The 18475-nt window shown below is 42.8% G+C and overlaps 1 protein-coding gene across 4 annotated transcripts; it reads right to left on the bottom strand.

The window, feature by feature from the left end:
- Nucleotides 1–1140: 1140 nt before the first annotated feature.
- On the bottom strand, nt 1141–16836 carry SLC25A15 (solute carrier family 25 member 15). 4 transcript variants are annotated; one of them, XM_050914843.1, is made up of 8 exons: nt 16743–16836; nt 14815–14942; nt 10705–10963; nt 5971–6108; nt 5472–5641; nt 4269–4427; nt 3198–3349; nt 1141–1386 (listed from the first exon to the last, which is right to left on the bottom strand). In XM_050914843.1, the coding sequence occupies exons 2-7, from the start codon at nt 14867–14869 to the stop codon at nt 3225–3227; spliced, it is 906 nt and encodes a 301-aa protein (XP_050770800.1). In that variant the 5' UTR covers nt 14870–14942; nt 16743–16836; the 3' UTR covers nt 1141–1386; nt 3198–3224. The 4 variants fall into 4 exon arrangements, with proteins under 4 accessions (XP_050770800.1, XP_050770792.1, XP_050770795.1 ...); XM_050914835.1 differs by having other exon boundaries at nt 1141–3349; XM_050914838.1 differs by lacking the exon at nt 16743–16836 and adding an exon at nt 15553–15585 and having other exon boundaries at nt 1141–3349.
- Between the last annotated feature and the right edge of the window lie 1639 nt (nt 16837–18475).

Genomic DNA, 18475 nt, shown 5'->3' with positions numbered 1-18475 from the left:
GTGTGAGGTATGAGCAGAGGCTCAGAACTGTCTGATTTGCTGGCTCCAAAGCCTGCTATTGCAGCCTAGCCTTTGCTGCAAGGGTGTGCTGGCTCATGTTCAACTTCTGCAATGCTGCTCCCCAAACTGTAGTGCTGCTTCAGAGGCTGCATATGTTATTGCACATAAACTTAGTGAACTGTCCCTCAAGGTTAAGGGGTGCTGGCAAAGTTAATGTAACCCCTGTGTCTCTGGCGTGAGAAAAGGCAGAAATACCTGCTTATACAGGAGACCAAAGCTGCATCACTAGAGGGCGACAGAGCAAGGACGCAGATGAGGCCTGTCAGCACTGAACGTGCTAAGAGCTGGAAGAGGATGCTATGTTATTGCAGCTAGAAGTAGCTGATGACTAAGTTCCTTTTGGTGCAGCTTGGGCAATTGGATATCACTGTCCTAGGATGCCCTTTCTAATAGCTTGTGGGGCTGTTAAGGTGAACCTTCTTCCTGCTTATGGAGTAAGCTAATCTCCTGTAGCAGCAGCAAAGGCTGTAACAGCAAGAGCCAGATTTTTCTAGCTGAAGCATGCAGTTAAGTAAAAACTACTGTATAAGCAGGAATGAGTAACTAAATAGCTGTATGAGGGAGATACTACATTTCTCTTAAGAGATCCAAGCACCACTGCTCAGAAGATGGTAACAATAGTTCCTGAACTCCCTGTAGCACTGACCTCTGGCTTCAGGGTAGTGGACATTCATCCCTTACATATGTGGAATTCAGGTGACCTGTGCTGGACTCCTGGCATTCTTCTGGCAGGAAACTTACCCTTATAGTGTGTATCATGGTAATCAACAATCTAGAAACATAGAAGTTGAGTTGAACCTTAATACTAGAACTGACTTTGGTACTAACAAAGCAACAGGCCAAGGGGCTAAACTATGGGCTTTATTTTCCATAGCAGATTATGTAAAATCTGCAGTTGTTTCACAGCACCTTATTCATAGCACTTTCCCTTCAGTTTTAAGAGCTTTATACATTCACTGATTGCAAGAAGACTTTTCCTTTAATTCTGGAGGGGTGGTGACACTGACTTCACCCTCTCTCTGCTCCTCAGCTAGACAAGCCTGTTAAGCGTTGTTGCATAAACAATAATCAGGTACTCAGTTAATCAAATCAAACTTTATTCCCATGAATTCCTATACCAACATTATGAAGTTCTTAACTGAACAACTGATACATGTCCAGAGCTTAAGCAGCTGTGAATGGAAAAATTACTGCTTACATCAACTTCAAGAGGTAAACTCTGAAAATGCATGTCTATTTCAGTCACCAGCTTCTTGCTGTAGGTTGTCCTAAATATCCTGCTTCTCTTGAAGCTTCAACTTTTGTATTAAAAACTGCAACTGTGAGCTTTAAAAAATGAAAGCAAAGACAAATCTAAGAAATAGATTGAAGTATTCCACTGATGTGGTGTCAGTCTTTACCTTTTCATAACTATTAGAAACATGTACAAATATACTATTTCTCTTGGCTAGACAACTTTTAAAAGAAGGGGAAGTTTAACAACTCTTAAAGCCTCACCCTTCTACCTGAATTATTTAAACTTTTGGTGTAAATTCCTTTTAATGTACTGACAGTGCACAGTATTACTGCCCCTAGTGTACCAGTCAATCAAGGTAAATTGGTGCAAAAGACACTGAAGATTCTTCAGCCATGCCCTGCTTTAACTGCCTTTTCTCATGGGTGTATAGAAGGGAGATGAACAGTTCTTGCTGCACATGAAAGGCTGGGGAAGCAAGAAGAGTTTGTGAAACTGTAGCAACCACCTTTCAAAGAGGCTGTAGCAGTGCAGTGGAGTAGCCAATTTAAGTGCATCCTGGCTACACTGCAAGAGGCGGTAGGTATTGAGATGCTTTCATCTATGCCTAAAGCTTTTTCCTGTTTCTGGGATCTGAAAGGAAAGCTGTAACATGCAAAACTGAGCTGTTTGCAACATCCCTCTGTACGACTCCAGGCCTGAGTCATGAATTGTGTTGCTCTGAGACCCACTTTGCCTTCTCCCAGGACAGGCAGTAGTTGCTGCTTCCAAGCCAGAGCATGCTTGTATAAAGAACATCCTACTTCAAGAATGAAAGTGGCATCTAGAAATATGTGTTATTGCATCATTTTGGGCAACACTGACTAACTGCATGTTTAATCAACTAACATGCCCAAAAAGGCATGCCTTCCAGGCCTGAAGGTGACACAAACTATCCAGTCATATGAGCTTTTTCCACTCAGCTGAGAGACACAGCAAGTGGCAGGACTCCAGCCCAAGCAAGTGCATGTTACAGCATGGAAACAATGGTGTTTGTTAGTTGTCTTTAAGAACTCAGTTCTGGCTTTCTGCTCCTCTTCAGCTTCCTGTCCTTCAAGCACATGGACTCATTCATGTCAAGGTGACCCAAGCAGGAGCCTGCGCAAAGTTACAATTCTGTGCTCAGAGCCAGCAGCTATTTCCAGCAGTCTCCCTTACATTAAGTGTTTAAGTCAGTGGTGCTTAGCATACTCCAGCACTTCTTTAAAGGATTTAGAAAATAATAAAATGCTGCATGGACTCCTTAAACCCAGTAACTATGTTTTTATCTCAAATGCAGGCATCTCTCAAGCTCTAAAGTCATACAAGGTACACAGTGAACACTTCCTACTTTTATAAGCCCCATTCACTGGGACAGAGTATGTCAGACACCAACTGCCATGACCTTGGAAAGTCACAGAGCAGAAGGGAGCTGGAGAAGGGCAGGGGTCTAGCTGAGGAATATGTATGTATGTCAGCCATACTCAGCAAGATTAGACAGGATTGCTGTTATTTTGAGTCAGACACTTGCCAGCAATAACTGGGAAAGTTCACCACCACAGCAGAGATTTTAAAACAGTGCTTTGCCTTAAACAAATCACAGCCTACTGCTGCATGTTACATTAAACCCAACAGGTCAACAGTCTTTTAGCACCATTACAGGTCAGGAAAATACATTTATGACATGCAATGTACCTAGTGCAGAATCTGCAAGAGAGAGATAGTTCTGCTGGTCCAATTCAAGCAGCATGTACACATCTCTATAAAATCACCTGAATTTAAAAGATTACAAATCCTAAACTGGAGCTGAGTTCTTAAAATTAGGTCACTGTCATGACATGATCTACAGGTTTTTGATCACTTATTTAAATGATCCTCAAACAACCTTTTGTTCTCCATCTGCTAGAAGGTATCAGTAAGAATCCATTTGTTTCATCATAAGTTTCCGGCTGTACTCATAGGCAAGGAACAGTGCCCCATTGGCCAGGAATGCACGGATCATAGTTGGCTTTAGTCCGGAATACAAGGCAAGTACACCTGGAAATGAAGTCAGAGCCAGTTAGCAATTTACATTGCCTATCTGCATCAACCACTGTGCTTTTGCATTCAAAGGATACTGAAGTAATGCTTCTGCTTAGAGGGGCACACACACAGAGAGCTGAACTCACTGGTGTAGCTGCTAACCGCAGTGTTACTGGATATTAATACAGAACAAGTATCTAGTCACAACGTGAGTTTAACCTCATTTAAGTGCTTATGTTAGAAGCTTATCTCAGGTATGACAGGGTCTGCAGAAGGCTACCTTGGTCACCTGAGGATACAGCCCACAGCAGCTGTACCACAGCTGGCAAGGGGACAAAAAGAACAGCAGGATTATGTTGGGAGCTTTGCCCCCAGTCAGACTCCCGCTCCGATGAGTATCTTCCATAGCAACAGGGCCAGGATTCATATCTGCTGCCATATACATTCTTACACCATCTTCTGAAGTGCCTGGTGCAGGCCTTTTCCAGAGATGAGACACTGAGGTAGATGCCCCAAGTTGCCAGGCTAGATAGGACTGATTTATCAAAACAGCCCTCAGCCATATATTAACTTCTAAAAGTAAAGAAAAATTGTGTACTGAACTTAACCAGTTCCTTCAATTTTCATGTATAGGTTTGGTCACGGGTAGTGGAGTTCATTCCTTGATCTGCTTTTAATGCATACTGAGCTTTTGTTAGCTTTAAGTGAATTGTCTCCTGAACCAAGAGGCATGGCAGATGCAGCAGGTGTCATTTTCTTGATTCCAAGCTTTGCAGACTACATGAAGCATCAATATTTCTGTTTGTTAGAAACAGTTATTGTCTGTCTCTAACACATTATCAGTGGACTAGATTTCTTAAGCAATTTTTGGTATTGGAGGGTATAGATTTCAATCTGCAGCCCTACAGATTCAGTTGATGCACTGCATACTCACCTTCAGTTCTCACAACAGTGACAAATGTTCCCATAAAGCCTGCCTGTTTTCCAGCCATTGAAAGAACCTGAATTCTAGATTTGACACAGTCCACAGGATACACAGCAATCCACAGACAGCTGCCTCCAAAACCTCCACTTAGTAGCAAAGGAATGGGACCTAAAGTTAAGAAATAAGCTTTTATACACACCACAAAATATTCACCAACATAAATATCACATTATTTCATCTACAGAAGTCAAAGAGAACAGAGGAACCTGCTTATGACAAAAGAGCAGTTTCTGCTCCCCCACAAACCTTTAAGTTAATTTTAAGCCACTGGTAAGTTGCAAGTCTAATCAGAAGCTCAAAGGTTATACGGAGTGCTTCTTAGATTATTGGCAATGCTAAAAAAAAAAAAAAACAAAACAGAACTCAGTTCTGTTTTGACTGTGTTAACTAAGTTAACTCCACTCCTTTCACACTTGTAATCACTTTCCAAGGCTAATTTTGAAATGATTTAGAGTATCATCACATAGTGTCACTAATCACCTATACAGAGATTTATTTGGTACAGTGAAGTTACTTTGTGACCAGTCATTTTTCATGATGCAACCTGATTTTGTGTTTCAGATCAGATGTTTATAAACATTTTGCAACAACAGAGACCAGAATGCATGCAGCTGAAATCCTAACTCCGAGCAAGACAAAGTATTACTGTTCAGTCTTTCAACAGGAGACAAGCAATCTTTATCCTGGCATCTCCTTGTTTTTTCATCTCTGTGTTCTCTTACTATCATTGTAATTACATCTAATGGTCAGCATACATTTCAGCATGCACTTGAACACACTGTTCAAGAGAATACAGCTAAAGACTTCAAAATCACTCTAAACAGCTGCTGAAATGAAATAGTTTGGAGTTGTGTTACACTGTAGGGTCAAATATTTAAGTAGCTTTGTAGTATTACTGTTAGCTCACTGATTTATTCTCCATTTATAATACATCCTACTCCATTGGAAAGTGGTCACTTCAATAATTCATTACTATATATACACAGAATGCAGACCTCCATATTTTGTATGTCCGGTTTCCTTCATTTTACATGTATTTTACAACTGCTGTGCATCATTAGTATATCTTCAGGGAAGATATGCCCCCACCCCCCCCCCTTATGTCCCCCATGACAGCATGCTAAAATCCACCTGGAAAAAGAGGCACCATACCCAATTCATCTTTTGATCTCCCAGAGGCAAAAAATGTCCGGCTCAGTTCATACCCTCCAAAGAAGAAGAAATAGCCTGGGACTTCCCGCAGCAAAGTGCTCGACAGGCCACGGTAAAATCCAAGGGGACCATCCTTTTGAATAACACCCTTCACTACTGACCAAACTGTACTGATAGAGAGGTTGATCCAGTTAGTGATGCTTAATAGCCAAATAATGAAGGTTACAGAACAACAGGCAACTGCAGCAACAACTAAGGGTTAGACCCATTGTTTAGACAACAGAATTCAACTAAGACTTAGAACAAGATCCTGCTGGGAGCTCTTCACTGGCATCCAGCTGTACTAGTACCTGAAAGACCTCCAGGCTCCAACCCTCCCAGCCACAAGTCTTCTGTGGTTAACAATGCACTACAAATGTGACACTGAACCAAGACAGAATTAAAAATAATAAATACACATAAAAGGGTTTCAGAGATACTGGGCAGGGTGTATACTTACTTGTGTCCCTGGATTATCTTTCCTGACAACTGCATTTCATGCATGGCCTGCAGCCGGCACTTCACCAGCTCTGTGGGACAGAGGACAAGGGTGGCAAAGGCAGAGGCGAAGGAGCCTGCAGCAGCATTCTGCAGATCACTGCAAGAGAGAAACTGCAGAAGGTATTTGGGCCCTGACCTTCAGTGCCGTGGAGCAACTGCACCAGCAATCAGCTCCCTGAACCTGTACTCTAAATATCATCAAGAAAAACTGACGCAGTCTTGGGAGAAAGTCTCAAGGGAAAACGGCAGTTACTTGAACTAGAGAGATGAAAGACCTAGCTCATCCTGTCTTCACATACAACTCAAATACATCCTTCTGACACCCGAGAAGATATATTGCAACTTTTACCCTTTTTGCTGTACTTTAGCGATTGCAGCAGAATAAACACTATCAAATCTTCCCCTTCTTGGCTTTTATAAAGATTTCTGTAGACTTGTTTTACTGGGCAACTTTTGAGTACTAGTTACTTCCTCAAAGAGAACAGGAGCAATAACCACCTCATATAGATGTCAGCGTTTTCAAATTCACCTTACCAGTATTAATACAGGTTTTCAGTGGAAGATGCTAGAAATCTGAAAGCAAGGCACAACGGACCACTAATCTTTCTATTGATGTGCTGCCATGAATGCAACCATGTGAATCAGAGATAGCACAGACAAACATAAACCACACCACTGAACAAGAGCGCACTGTAATCTGCATTGACTCACAGTATTCCGAAACTGGGGCTTACTTTGTGGTGATTCTACACATATCGCAAAGTCTGGGCTGCTAAACTGCCAGGACTCATAAGGCTGGTACTCCAGGATCATACTGCTTTATGATACACTTTAAATGGGCTCCTACAGACACTGGTGTGTTGGACAGGAGCTGCACAATAGCCCAGAACAAGTGGAGCTTCTCTCTTCTTTCAGAACCTGAGTAGTCAGCAGAGCTGAGACTGACCTCCCTGCTGCACAGAAATTCTTTCGACACAAGGGACATGTTTGCCCTATGCCCAGCAGTTTTATACATCTACAGTATCAGAGATTAAAGCTACAACTTTTCACCTTAAAGAAGCATCATGGAACTAAAGTTGTGACATGAAGCAAAGCTCATGACATTCAGATATGGCAGTGACAAGAACTGTCGAAGTGGAATAATCAGTAACTGCCTGCAGAGCAGCAACTGAATAATATGCAGTAAATAAGAAATGGCAACATTGATTGCACAACCCTCTTGCAGCACACAAAGCTTGGCGTAACAGGGATCTGAAGTGTAACCCACTAAAGCTCAAGACAGAGCAAGGCAGAGTTAAAAATACAGTATGTGGCTGAGCCCTGCAGTCTATGAGCTAGAGCAAGGCAATAAGGCTACACATTGAAGAATTAGCATAAGAAAATATGGAAGAGGTGCCTTCTAACTATGCACTAAAGGGTGCACAGGATCCTTCCTCCTTCAGGAGAGAAAAAACCAGATGCTATCAGACAAAAAGAATTCTGACACATGTACATAAAGGACTAGATTTAGCCATAATTCAGATCTTTTCTACTTTTGCCTGTTGATGTTTAATTCTACATATAAAAATTCAACTAGACCCACTGTTTAGGCTTTGATCTTTAATATAGTGAACCTCATTGCAGAAGTGATAAGCCTTGAATCCTGTTCAAGTTCCCTCTCAACTCAAAATGCCTAATTCAGTATTTTTTCTGGATGGGAGAGTTTTGATCACACATCACAGAGCAAGAATCCTCTACTCTTACACTGCTGCTTCTTCTATAAAAGGCAGTTATCTTGTTTTTTCAAAGAAAACAACCTGCTGAAGATGACTAGTCACGTACTGAGAAAGTCAAACTGAGGTGAACAAGGATAATAGTTCTCTCAGTTTAGACTTCGGCACAGAACGAAATCAGTTTGGTTGGACTAAATGGGCATTTAAAGGCAAGTGGAATTTAGCACTTCCATTTGATTGTCTCAGTTTAGACTTTAGCATGGAATGAAATCAGTTTGGTTGGACTAAATGGATGTTAAAAGATAAATGGAATTTAGCATTTCTCTCTCCATTTGTTTTCTTTTTGACTCATGCATCAGTGGCATGTATTCCTTTAACTGGAAAAAGCGTTGTTTTGTAACTGTCCTTGTAACTGTTTTGCAAGGCTTCACACACTGACAGGGGTATCCCTAAACACAGGCAGGCTAAGCAAGCTTATTTCCAAGTCATTTAAAGGTATGACTGAAAAGGTAACTTAAAGCAAAACCAAACTATTATAGCTGGTTTTGAGAAATCTCAAACATTATAAAATAATGAAAAAGTAAGAAGCAATTGCTTATATATGGATAAGAAAAATGGTCAGGTTCACCTCAGTTTGTGACTTGACACATTTTCTTCTTCAGGCTAAGACAGTATGACAGTTTTTAAACAGCAGAGGCAATGAAGGTAATTATAGTTCTTTACTTGTCATGTCTGGAGGTTAACCACCTCATCAGGGTTTCTTCAGCACACTAAAGGCTTCTTGACTCTTTCACAGTAACAATGGGCAGAGACATCCTGGACAGACCACATGTACTCAGGGCACCACTGTGGACCATGTCAATACAATTCTCTTATACGTGCACCTCATAAGATGCCCCCACAATGATCCAGATGAAGAGATCAAGGGAGCAGCACCAAGGGAGAAATCTTTCAAGTAAACTTAAATACTTTAGTGTTTTGTCCTAGCACAGCCATGCAGTCACACTATTTGCTCTTCAATCAACAACGTATTAAACAGCCATCCTGGATCTGAAAAGTACCACTACCTGACCACGGAAAGAAGGGTCAGATGTCAGAGGCACTTGCTATTGCTACATATTCAAATTACATTCCCATTCTGTATCCTACTCCAAAGATATGGAGTACTACACCTATGTACACCATTTGAAGGTTCCCTGCGCTACCTCCCCTACATACACCATAAATGTGCTATCTCAATCACTTGAAGAGATGAACCTAGGACCTCTGCAAGTCTGTAGTCTGCCTCCCAGGAGGATCACAAAAGATGGTTAGCAGCGAAGCATGCTGTTGGTAGGCCTACCTCCTACATTTTAGCAGGTAGGAAAAGATAAGGAGTCTGTAAGCTGAGCAAGCAGAAACTCCCTGATCTAAGAGAGCAATAAAAAAGGTGGAAACAGTTCTGTCTCAGCTGAGAGGTCTCAACTGCCAGAAAACAGTGAAAGAGAATGCAAGTAAGAGCAATTAATATAATCTGTTTCTTCATCACTTCATACTCCCTCACAGCAGGCTTCACTCTTAAGATACAGCACATCTTAAGATGTGACAGGAGAACACCTCACTTAATGCCACTTTTAGATACTTGTCTTGCACTTAGGTACCTACCCATGTCATGTCAGAGATCTCAAATGCAGAATCATGGCCTCCCCAGCTACTTCCATTTGAGGTGACAGAGGCAGAACAAAGCTATTAAAAAGCTGAATGTGGTTAACCTTGCATCACTCTGAATGAACGGAGTTAGGACAGTATGAGAAGTCTTTTACACACTGTGGGGCACCACAGGGATGGAGAAGGTGCAGCTACTCTAAGTGCTGCACAGAAGACATACCTTGAGAAATGCATAACAGTAAGGCACACTGAGACTGCTGGACCACTGACAGCTCTCAAGTGATGCACCTGGAGAAAAGCCATCCCAGCTAGAAAGAGATTATGATCATTATGCCAGTGCATAAATCCATGACTTGTTCACACCCTGAATACTCTGCACAGCTCTGGTCTCATAAGTTAAAAACCCAGACGTTAGAATTACAAGAGTTTGAGAAAGACAGCAAGGACAGCTAAAGGAACAGCTTCAGAGTGCTCATTGACTAGGAGAGCTGGATCCTTCCATCTAGGAAAAGACTCAGGTGGGGAAGAGGGGCATGGAGCAATGGATAGAGGTCTACAAAATCCCAGGTAGCATGGAGACAGTGGCTAAGGATCAACTGCCTCTTCCAGTTACAGAATTATTGACTATCACCTGCAGAACTCCCTGTCAAAGCATACTGCAGATGCAAGGAACTTACAAGAATTCCAGAGGAGACTGGACAAGTGCTTCAAAAGAGATCCAGAGTCACTGACTGGATCACACCAGGATCAAGAAATCCTCTGAACTAAGAATGCAGCCTGGCAGAGGACTCAGAAGAAGTATTAAACACTTCCTTCTCTCTCATTCTTTGGGCAATCACTTATTGCCAGTGCTGTAGACACACTGTGCAAAATTAGACCTTTGGTCTAACCACCATTACATTCAAGCTTTTGAAAGTTAAACAGATTTTTAAAAGCAAGGCAGTATTAGAAAAGTGTCCTTTCCCCTTACTATGCCTCCCTGTAAGAAGAACCACTACCTCCCCTGCAAAATCAGAACAACCTAGAGATCAAGGGAATACTAACTTCCAGGTGTCGCAATGTTCAGTCCCTTTGGTAAAAACATTCCAGGTCTTGAATATTCCAGTTAAATTGTGATTATCTAAACCAGCCAGCTGCAGTGACAAGTAGATGGCTCTGCTGTAGTTAGACACCATATCCTAGCACAAAGGTATGTATTCCAAAACTTACTACACTGCACACTGGCAGAGGGGGGCCTGGGACATCAGTTGAACCCTGACAATACAGTATTTGCAAGTAGCAGTTGCATGATTTTTTGTTTATTTTAAAATATGAAACAGGTTTCTATTACTAACCTGAGCTTTGTTTTCCTGTCTACTCCAACAATTCTTCTCACAATTTGTTGGCAAAATCCATAGCACATGAACAGAACTGAGTTCTCCGCGATGTTGGCTACAAGTGCCGGTGTGGTTCCCTTGTAGAAGCCTCGAAACCCCACTTGCTTATAGGTTTTCACAAAACAGTCAACAATTCCTTTGTACATGTCGGGGAATGTCTGCATCTTCACCTTTGCAGTGTCAAAGGGCTGGCCAGTCACCACGCATGCTGTCCCACCTAAGCAAGCAGTGGAAGTTAAGAGGGTGGCTGAAGGTTATCACAAGTGAAACACCTATACACAAACAGCACTATTACGAAAATCACACAGAAAACAAAGATTAATTAATTCTCCGCAGTAAAAGACAAGTGCACTGATTTTAGCATAATGGCATCAATTGTCAGTGGTGAATTTAGTTACCTGAAGAAAAAGAATCAGGCATAAGAGCAGTAACAGCTTGATTCTCATTAAACATTTCTTTACCTTAGTAAAAGCAAGCATCTAAATCAATCAGTTCACTTACATAAATGGGTACTGAATTAGAGGTATTGTTCTGCAATCAAGTCACTTGTGTTAATGAGTTAAGCAACATTTTCCCTTGCTCATTAATGCAGTTGTTCAGAAGCCACCTGATTTTACATTCCAATAATAACAAAAAACTGAAAGATTTGTAATCAAGTGAGACAAAGATTCCTTCAGGACAAGAGTAACACTGCTGAGAGTGTGCTAAAATTGATGATACATTATGAATTGATAACCAAAGACTCAAGCCCTTTACTTCAAAAGTCCAGATGATTCTTATGTACATTTATTCCCACATACTGGAAGAAAGCGTCCAGTGTAAGCCAAAAAAGGGCAAAAGGGCAAAGTTTGTCAACGTGTTATCTTTTCCAAACTGAACTGCAAGGTCAATACCCTGAAAACTTGTGAGATATTTCCATCAATGTCATCAATAACCACTTTGCCCACACTGCAGTGTTCTTCCACAAGACCTAACTCAATTCAGTAGTCTGCAGAAAGAGCTAACGTTACACTTTTTCAGTAAGAAATACCAGTGTACACTGACAGCAATCTATTAGAAGCCAATACCTAACAGGAAGCATATGATAGGTGTACCTTATATAGGCTTTATGGCTTTGTTTTTTTAGCAAGAGAGAAGAACCATCCTAAAACAGAAGCTGATCTTTAACCAAAGCACAGTTGATATGCATATACCTTAAAGAGGGCAGGTTAACAAGCTGTTTTTTCAGCTATGAAATGGAAATAGTTATCTGTAAATGCACATAATGTAAAAAACTGAAATAGAAACAAATGTGTGAATCCAATTAAGATTACTTATTTTTCTTCTAAGTGCAGAGAAGAAGAGTAAGCATTTGTTTAAGCGGGGTTATTTTCAATCAATTTCACTCTTTGCAAACACATTTGTGTTATGCTGTTGTTGCTCCTCTGCAAAGGGGTACTTCACACCTTTAAGAGGAACTCAAGATCTAGCTGCCATAAAACCTCATTCTCAACCACATGGATCATTAAAAGCTTCAGAGCAAATCATGCAAGGAAGCATGAACAGCTTCTTGCTCTGGGAGGGATAACCAAGGAGAGGTAGCAGCTTAGACCAGTAACATCCATATAAGCCTCAAATGGAAAGCAGAGCTGGAAAGGCTCAGCCAATGCTACTTGCAGGCAAGTCAGGTAGATATTAATCTACAGGTCAAGTGCCAGGTTCCTGTGTAAAGGTAGACCTAAAACATCCACATGTAGTAAAATAATGGCTGCTGGAAGAAGCGCATGAAAACCAGGAATGGTCTTGGCAATGCAAAGCTGAAAAATTGGGAGTTGACTGTGAACAGCTGTTCCAAAGAGAGAAAGGGCTCTCCTTACACTGTCATTGGAGGTGGCACAAGAAGCCCAGTAAACTACAGCAATGAACATTGTAAGCCTCAAGGTAAAGACCAAGAGTCCCAGTTAATATCTAAAATATTAAAGAAAAAAATAATTATTCCAGCCAGCAGTAGAGAGTAAAAAAAAACACAACAACAAAACCAAAACAAACCAGAAAAACAAAAAAGTCAGCCCTGCTTGAACGTTTAGATGAATGTGGTCCTAATAATAACATGGGAATGGTGGGGAAAAGAGTCCTACTTAATCAAAGAAGTGATTAGAGGTTGCTCAGATCCTAGGCAAAGAACTATGACCCACAGGCAGCTAAATGACTTATTTATTCTTGTTCAGAATTTACTTGCCCCACTATGTCACTACTTATCAGCTAGTCAAGACTGTATCTGAAGTGGAAGGTAAAACCAGGTTATGCATTTGCTGGAGGAACTAGCTGTTTGCCTAGTTAAATACACTTTCTAAAGGGTGCAGAGACATATGTAACACAGAAACAAGCACTACCAATGAACACAGGCAATACAAAGCAAGTACGTGGAAAGAATATGGAAAATAAATACTAGAGGAACAGTAAAACTATCCATTACAACAGAAATAGCAAAGAAAAAGAACAAGAACAATGATTTAGGATTACTGAAGTCATGTTGAAAAAGGTCTAAATTCCTTCATCTTATCTGAAGGAAGGAAGAACTATATCAGAGAAGAAAACAGCATAATTAGTTCTAAGATCCTCTAAGCTCTACTGGCAAAAACTAGGCAAACCTCAAATGCATGCCCTGTTAGCCTGAATGTGGGCATGGAACAGTATCACCAAGCAATGGATTTCTAAGCTAATGCTAGTTTCTAGCTCTTGTAGTAGCCAAGATGAGACATACCAGGCTTCAACTCAGAAAGACAACTTCCTAAGCCAGAGTGCTCCACTGCCCTGGATGTTAACAGCCGCATTCCTGAGCTGAAGCACCGGGAAGGAAAGCAATCACACCTCCCATTTAAGCACCTGGGAATACCCACAAAACCATCAAGAACTGCACAGATATTAAGTTGCTACTTTGGGAAATAGAACAGATAATAGCTATTCTTTACTGAGGACCCAAAAACCAAGGAGAATGAACAGACTAACAGAAACATATTTTTTTCTAAGGCAATGAAGGAATAATAGCAGAAACACTTCTCTTCCCTTGCAGGGAAAGAGGGTGTTGTCTAGTCAATAACATATTTTGCAAAGGCTAACAAAGCAGGTATTCACTGGGCAAAATGCAGTGGCAGACGAAATGCTTTATGAAGGTGCCACACTGGACTCGTTATCTGTCACCCCTTGCTTTCTCACCGCACTAAAGTTAACTCCACTCTGACAAATGACCTCAAATAACTACCCTTGAATGCACTTAACGCCATTAATACTGTCATATTCACAGCATTAACACCGTCATAAAAGGACTGACTGTAATAGCTATTGTATGGGAAAGAAAAAACATGAAATTGTTTAAACTGGTTAAAACAGTACATTAGACAAATGTTTCCTTCCACCTTTTGTGTATAAACATTGTCAGCTTAGAAATGTCAAAAAGACCCCTTTTCCCTGGTAGAGTTAAAAACCGATTCATCCCTCAGCCACAGACATTACCAACATGCTAATGTCAGCGAGACAATGCAACTGTTTCCACATTTGTGACTGTCACAACTGGTCCAGCAAAACTTTATAGCACAGACTAGACCGAAGTGAAAGTTAGTTAAGCAAATTCATCATCATCAGTCCTACTACTCAGCTTTCCAGCTTTTAAAGATTCACACCGGGATGCTGTCTGAGCCAATAACCCTTCACATAGCCTCCTGCCCGTTTCAATTAGAGAGGGTTCCTGTGACAAAAGCAGCACCTCACTCACACACTGTTTGAGTTCATTCCAACACTGCTTGTGACCGATTCTTAAACTCATGTAAGCATGAGAACTAACTTAAACCTTCTGGAAAATTATTAGTCTGAAATAAGGGTTACGCCTTCACTGTGTGGCAGGGGTTTCACCAGGGAGGAGCAACAGTGATGCAGTTACAACGCTAGCTGAGGTCAGCTGCTCCACCTCCACATCCTTAAAATACAGAAGGCGAGGCTTTTTATAGCAACAGGAAACTGCTTTTACATTTGTCAAAGCTATTAAAACTGTCCCTCAGAAGTTTTCTGCAATTAAGTTCTCTCCAGCATTACCTGCAGCTCCTGCTGTGAGGTCAATAGCAGCCTGAATAGCAGAGTTGATCCTCATGCTTCACACTGGTTTATCAGTTACTTCAAAGTGAAGTCTCCTGTTTCCTGGCAGGTGTCAAGATACTTGTCTCCTGAGGGACGAGAAAGATGAAGCATACACAATTTACAACAATAACTCTGACAGGCAAAAGCATCACATGAATGCTTTCACTTCCACTCCTCCATTTAGCTTGTTCTAAATCATTTAGAGACAGAAAATGCTTGTCCCCAGGACTGAGACATAGCATATTTGTATTTTGACTGACTAGTTTTGCCACATTAGGCAAGTCCTTTGGAGTATCACTGCCTAGCTGCAGATTACTTGGGCTTTCCAGCTTCTAGTCGCCCTGGATCTCTCAAATGAAAGCAAAGAGTACCTCCAGGGAACAGTGTTGAGCATTACCTTTCTATTGATTATAGAAGTATAGCCTCCACCAGGTGTCTAAGGCTAGCTGGCAGGAATACTTCCCCCCCATCTCAGTTCCCCACCTATAAAGCAAAACAGAGAATTGCTCTCCTCATGGTGAACAGCAGCTAAGAAAACTGTATTCATGATGATACAGGCACATTAGATATTTCTACATGGCTCTCAGAAGATATGAGTAGAAAGGGAATGAATAAGAACATCTAGAATTGTGTCTGGCTGTCATGTTCCCAGTGCAAGTCCCCCTTACACCAGCATATTATAAATAAGAATTACACCTCATCTCTCAGGAAGGCAGCTGGAAAGCAGAAATACAAAGGCGACACTTTCAAATAAAGCATTCAAATGAATTCAGTTCTCAAGTTTGCAGCAAGGTACTTTCACTGGGTAAGCAGTTAAAACAAGCTTGCTTTTCGGGAGTAAAATCACTGAGCCAAAGAGCTCCCACTGTTTCAGAACCATGTTGCTGAGCGAGACACTTGGCTGGCGGCGCTGTCAAAAAAGTTGCATGACTCTTAAAAAACACAGAAATACACACATGAATCAGCCCCTCATTGACTTTTAAGCCTGGCTTCAAGCACAGTACATCAGTAAATAGAACGTTTTTCACTCTTCTACCTACTGTAATGCTTCTTTTGAAGCCTGTTGCCTCCCAAAATATATTGTGGGGTAATATGAATGGGAAACAATTTCCAGTAGGCTACATTGAAAGAATAATTTAAAAAACCACACTGTATGAACCACATCCTTTGTACAACTGTTACATTACAAGCACAGACACTTCCATACAAGCAAGGCTTTAACAAAGCCTGTCTCTAAACAGATTTATTATTCCTGAAGCTTAAAAAAACCCCAGTAGGCCAAATACTGTCACTCAGTAACTTCACATGTCCAATCTATTTAAGATGTGTTGCATGAATCTGAACGTAATGGGTTTAAAAAATAAAAATCACTACTTTTGTAATAAATGGCACTAATACATGCTATTTCCAAATTGTGGTTACAGATTTGAACCATTTCACTGCTGACAGCATGGTATGCTGCGTGTTATTTCAAAACAGAGGCTCCAAGACCAAGTTACACTTCATTATCCTATACACCTCATTACTGTTTACACAGCACTCCGCAGTTTTGCTTCTCATTTAGAGGAAGAAAAGAACAACAGATCAGCAAGAGAGCCTCTGAATGAAGGGAATTACTAGAGAGCAACAATTGCCTGCATTCAGTAAAATGTACGCTGCCTTGCATCATGCTGAGTGCTTATCAACTTGTGCCAGGCCCCAAAGGGAGCACATGCCAAATCACCCACAGAAAGCTTCCCAGCAGAAGGAAAAACAGAGATGCCTATCAAAATATGGAAGTTTTAGGAGCCAAGGAAGTTTAGTTTCCTGAGCTGTAAGAGCACATTGCCACTTTCAGAAGATTTAAGACTTAGTCAAAACTACACCAGTATTATCTATGTACATACCTTTCCTCCTATTTTTTTTATTTGTAATAACACTAGCAGATTAAAAACTGCTTGCACATATAGTGAGGCAACAACTGCTCTGTTACTTCCAAAGCGAATCCAAGCCTCAAACCTGGAAACACAGAAGCATTAGTTAGTGTAACAGGTCCCGCAGAGTCCTCCGCCTGCAGCCCCAGATGCTATTCTCTGCTAATGCATTCTCCAAACACTAAGCAGATAAACCCAAAAGGTAGCACTGCCCCTTGCAAGAGCCCGCAAAGGCAGGCCGTAACTCTGCTTCCCAAGGTCACAGCAGGCCGGCACCCCAGCAGCACCAGAGCAACACCGGGGCTAACCGCGGCAGGCTGTCACACGTGCTCACGGCCGGTGCAGTGACGGACTCTTTACCGGCCAGACCGCCAGCTCCAGGGTGAGCAAAGCCGAAGGGCAGGCTTCCTTCGGAGAGGAGGGCTCAGGCTGCAATCGCGGTAACCCCCTGTTCCCAGAACACCCACCCATTTTGAGCAGGAAAGCCCCGGCCTGCGTTTGGCGGGGCGGCGCGGGGAGATGGCAGAGGCCTCCCGGGGCAGGAGGCCGCCTAACCTCGCACCGGCCCCGGCCCGAAGCCCCTCCCGGGCGGCTGCACGCAGCCCGCACCTTCCCGAGGGGCCGCGCACCGCTGAGCCCCGATACCGCGGCGCACCCCGGGCCCGCCCGCCAGGCCCACAGGCCGCGGGGTAGCCCGGCTCCCGCCCAGGGACCCCTCCTCTCCTCTCCGCGCCGAGCCGAGCCACGGCCGGGCCAGGTCGGTCGGCCCGCCCGCCAACGGAGAGGGCAAGGCCGCTGCCTCCTGCCCGGCACTCCCGCCCGGCGCCACCACTCACCACAGCACACCGCCCGCCCGCCGCCGCCGCTACCTCTATATAGGCGGCCGAGGGAGGCGGCGCGGCCCCCCCGCGGCCCCGGGGAAGACGCGGGCCGGGGAGGCGGTGGGCGGCGGCCTGCGGTGCCCCCGGCGGCGAGAGGCGGTTCCGGGCGGGCGGGGAAACGCCCAGCGGCCGGCGTGGCTGCGCGGCGGGGGGTCGGGGACGGGGTTTTGGGGTCCCCACGAGTACCGGCGGCTCTGAGGCCTCTGCCCGGCGCTCGGGCTCGCTGCGTGGCACGGCCCGCGGGTGGGCATGGACGTGGCAGTGGCTATGAGAGCAAGACCCGAGCTGCTGCGGCTCGGGTCGAACAGCATTTCCCCCCCCCCCCAAAAACCTGTGATTGGTGGGCTGTGTTTAAGCTTACTGAGCAGGATTTAACTGACTTTATGAATTAGAACCAGAATATCTTTTTGTTTTGGTTGGGTGGGTGGTTTTTTGTTTTTAAAGAAGGATTTATTTAGGAATTAAGTACCCTGAAATAACAACAGTTTGTGCGTACAGGGGAACCACAGCAGAACTGCCGTAACTCCCAAGACAGGCACTCATCTGGCGGCCACAGTCTGACTAGAGGAGGTTTTTTGCTTCTTGCTAGTTTGCAGTGTTTGGCAATTTTTTAAAATGTCATTTGAGCAATGGAGGACAAGGCAAATTAACTTGTGGCCATTTTTTTGTACTATATGACTGAATAACAGCTATGTAAAACAAAAATGACTATTCCCCTTTTCCCAAAATACAAAATTCCCCATTAAGTTTAATATACATGTTAGAGTACTAAGCCATACAGGTCTGGAGCTATCTTAAAAAATAAAGATACAGCAGTCTACAATC

This window comes from Gymnogyps californianus, chromosome 1, assembly GCF_018139145.2.
Source record: "Gymnogyps californianus isolate 813 chromosome 1, ASM1813914v2, whole genome shotgun sequence".
NCBI lineage: Eukaryota > Metazoa > Chordata > Aves > Accipitriformes > Cathartidae > Gymnogyps > Gymnogyps californianus.
Note: the sequence above shows the minus strand (reverse complement) of the source record. Positions and strands in the feature narration are given on the sequence as shown.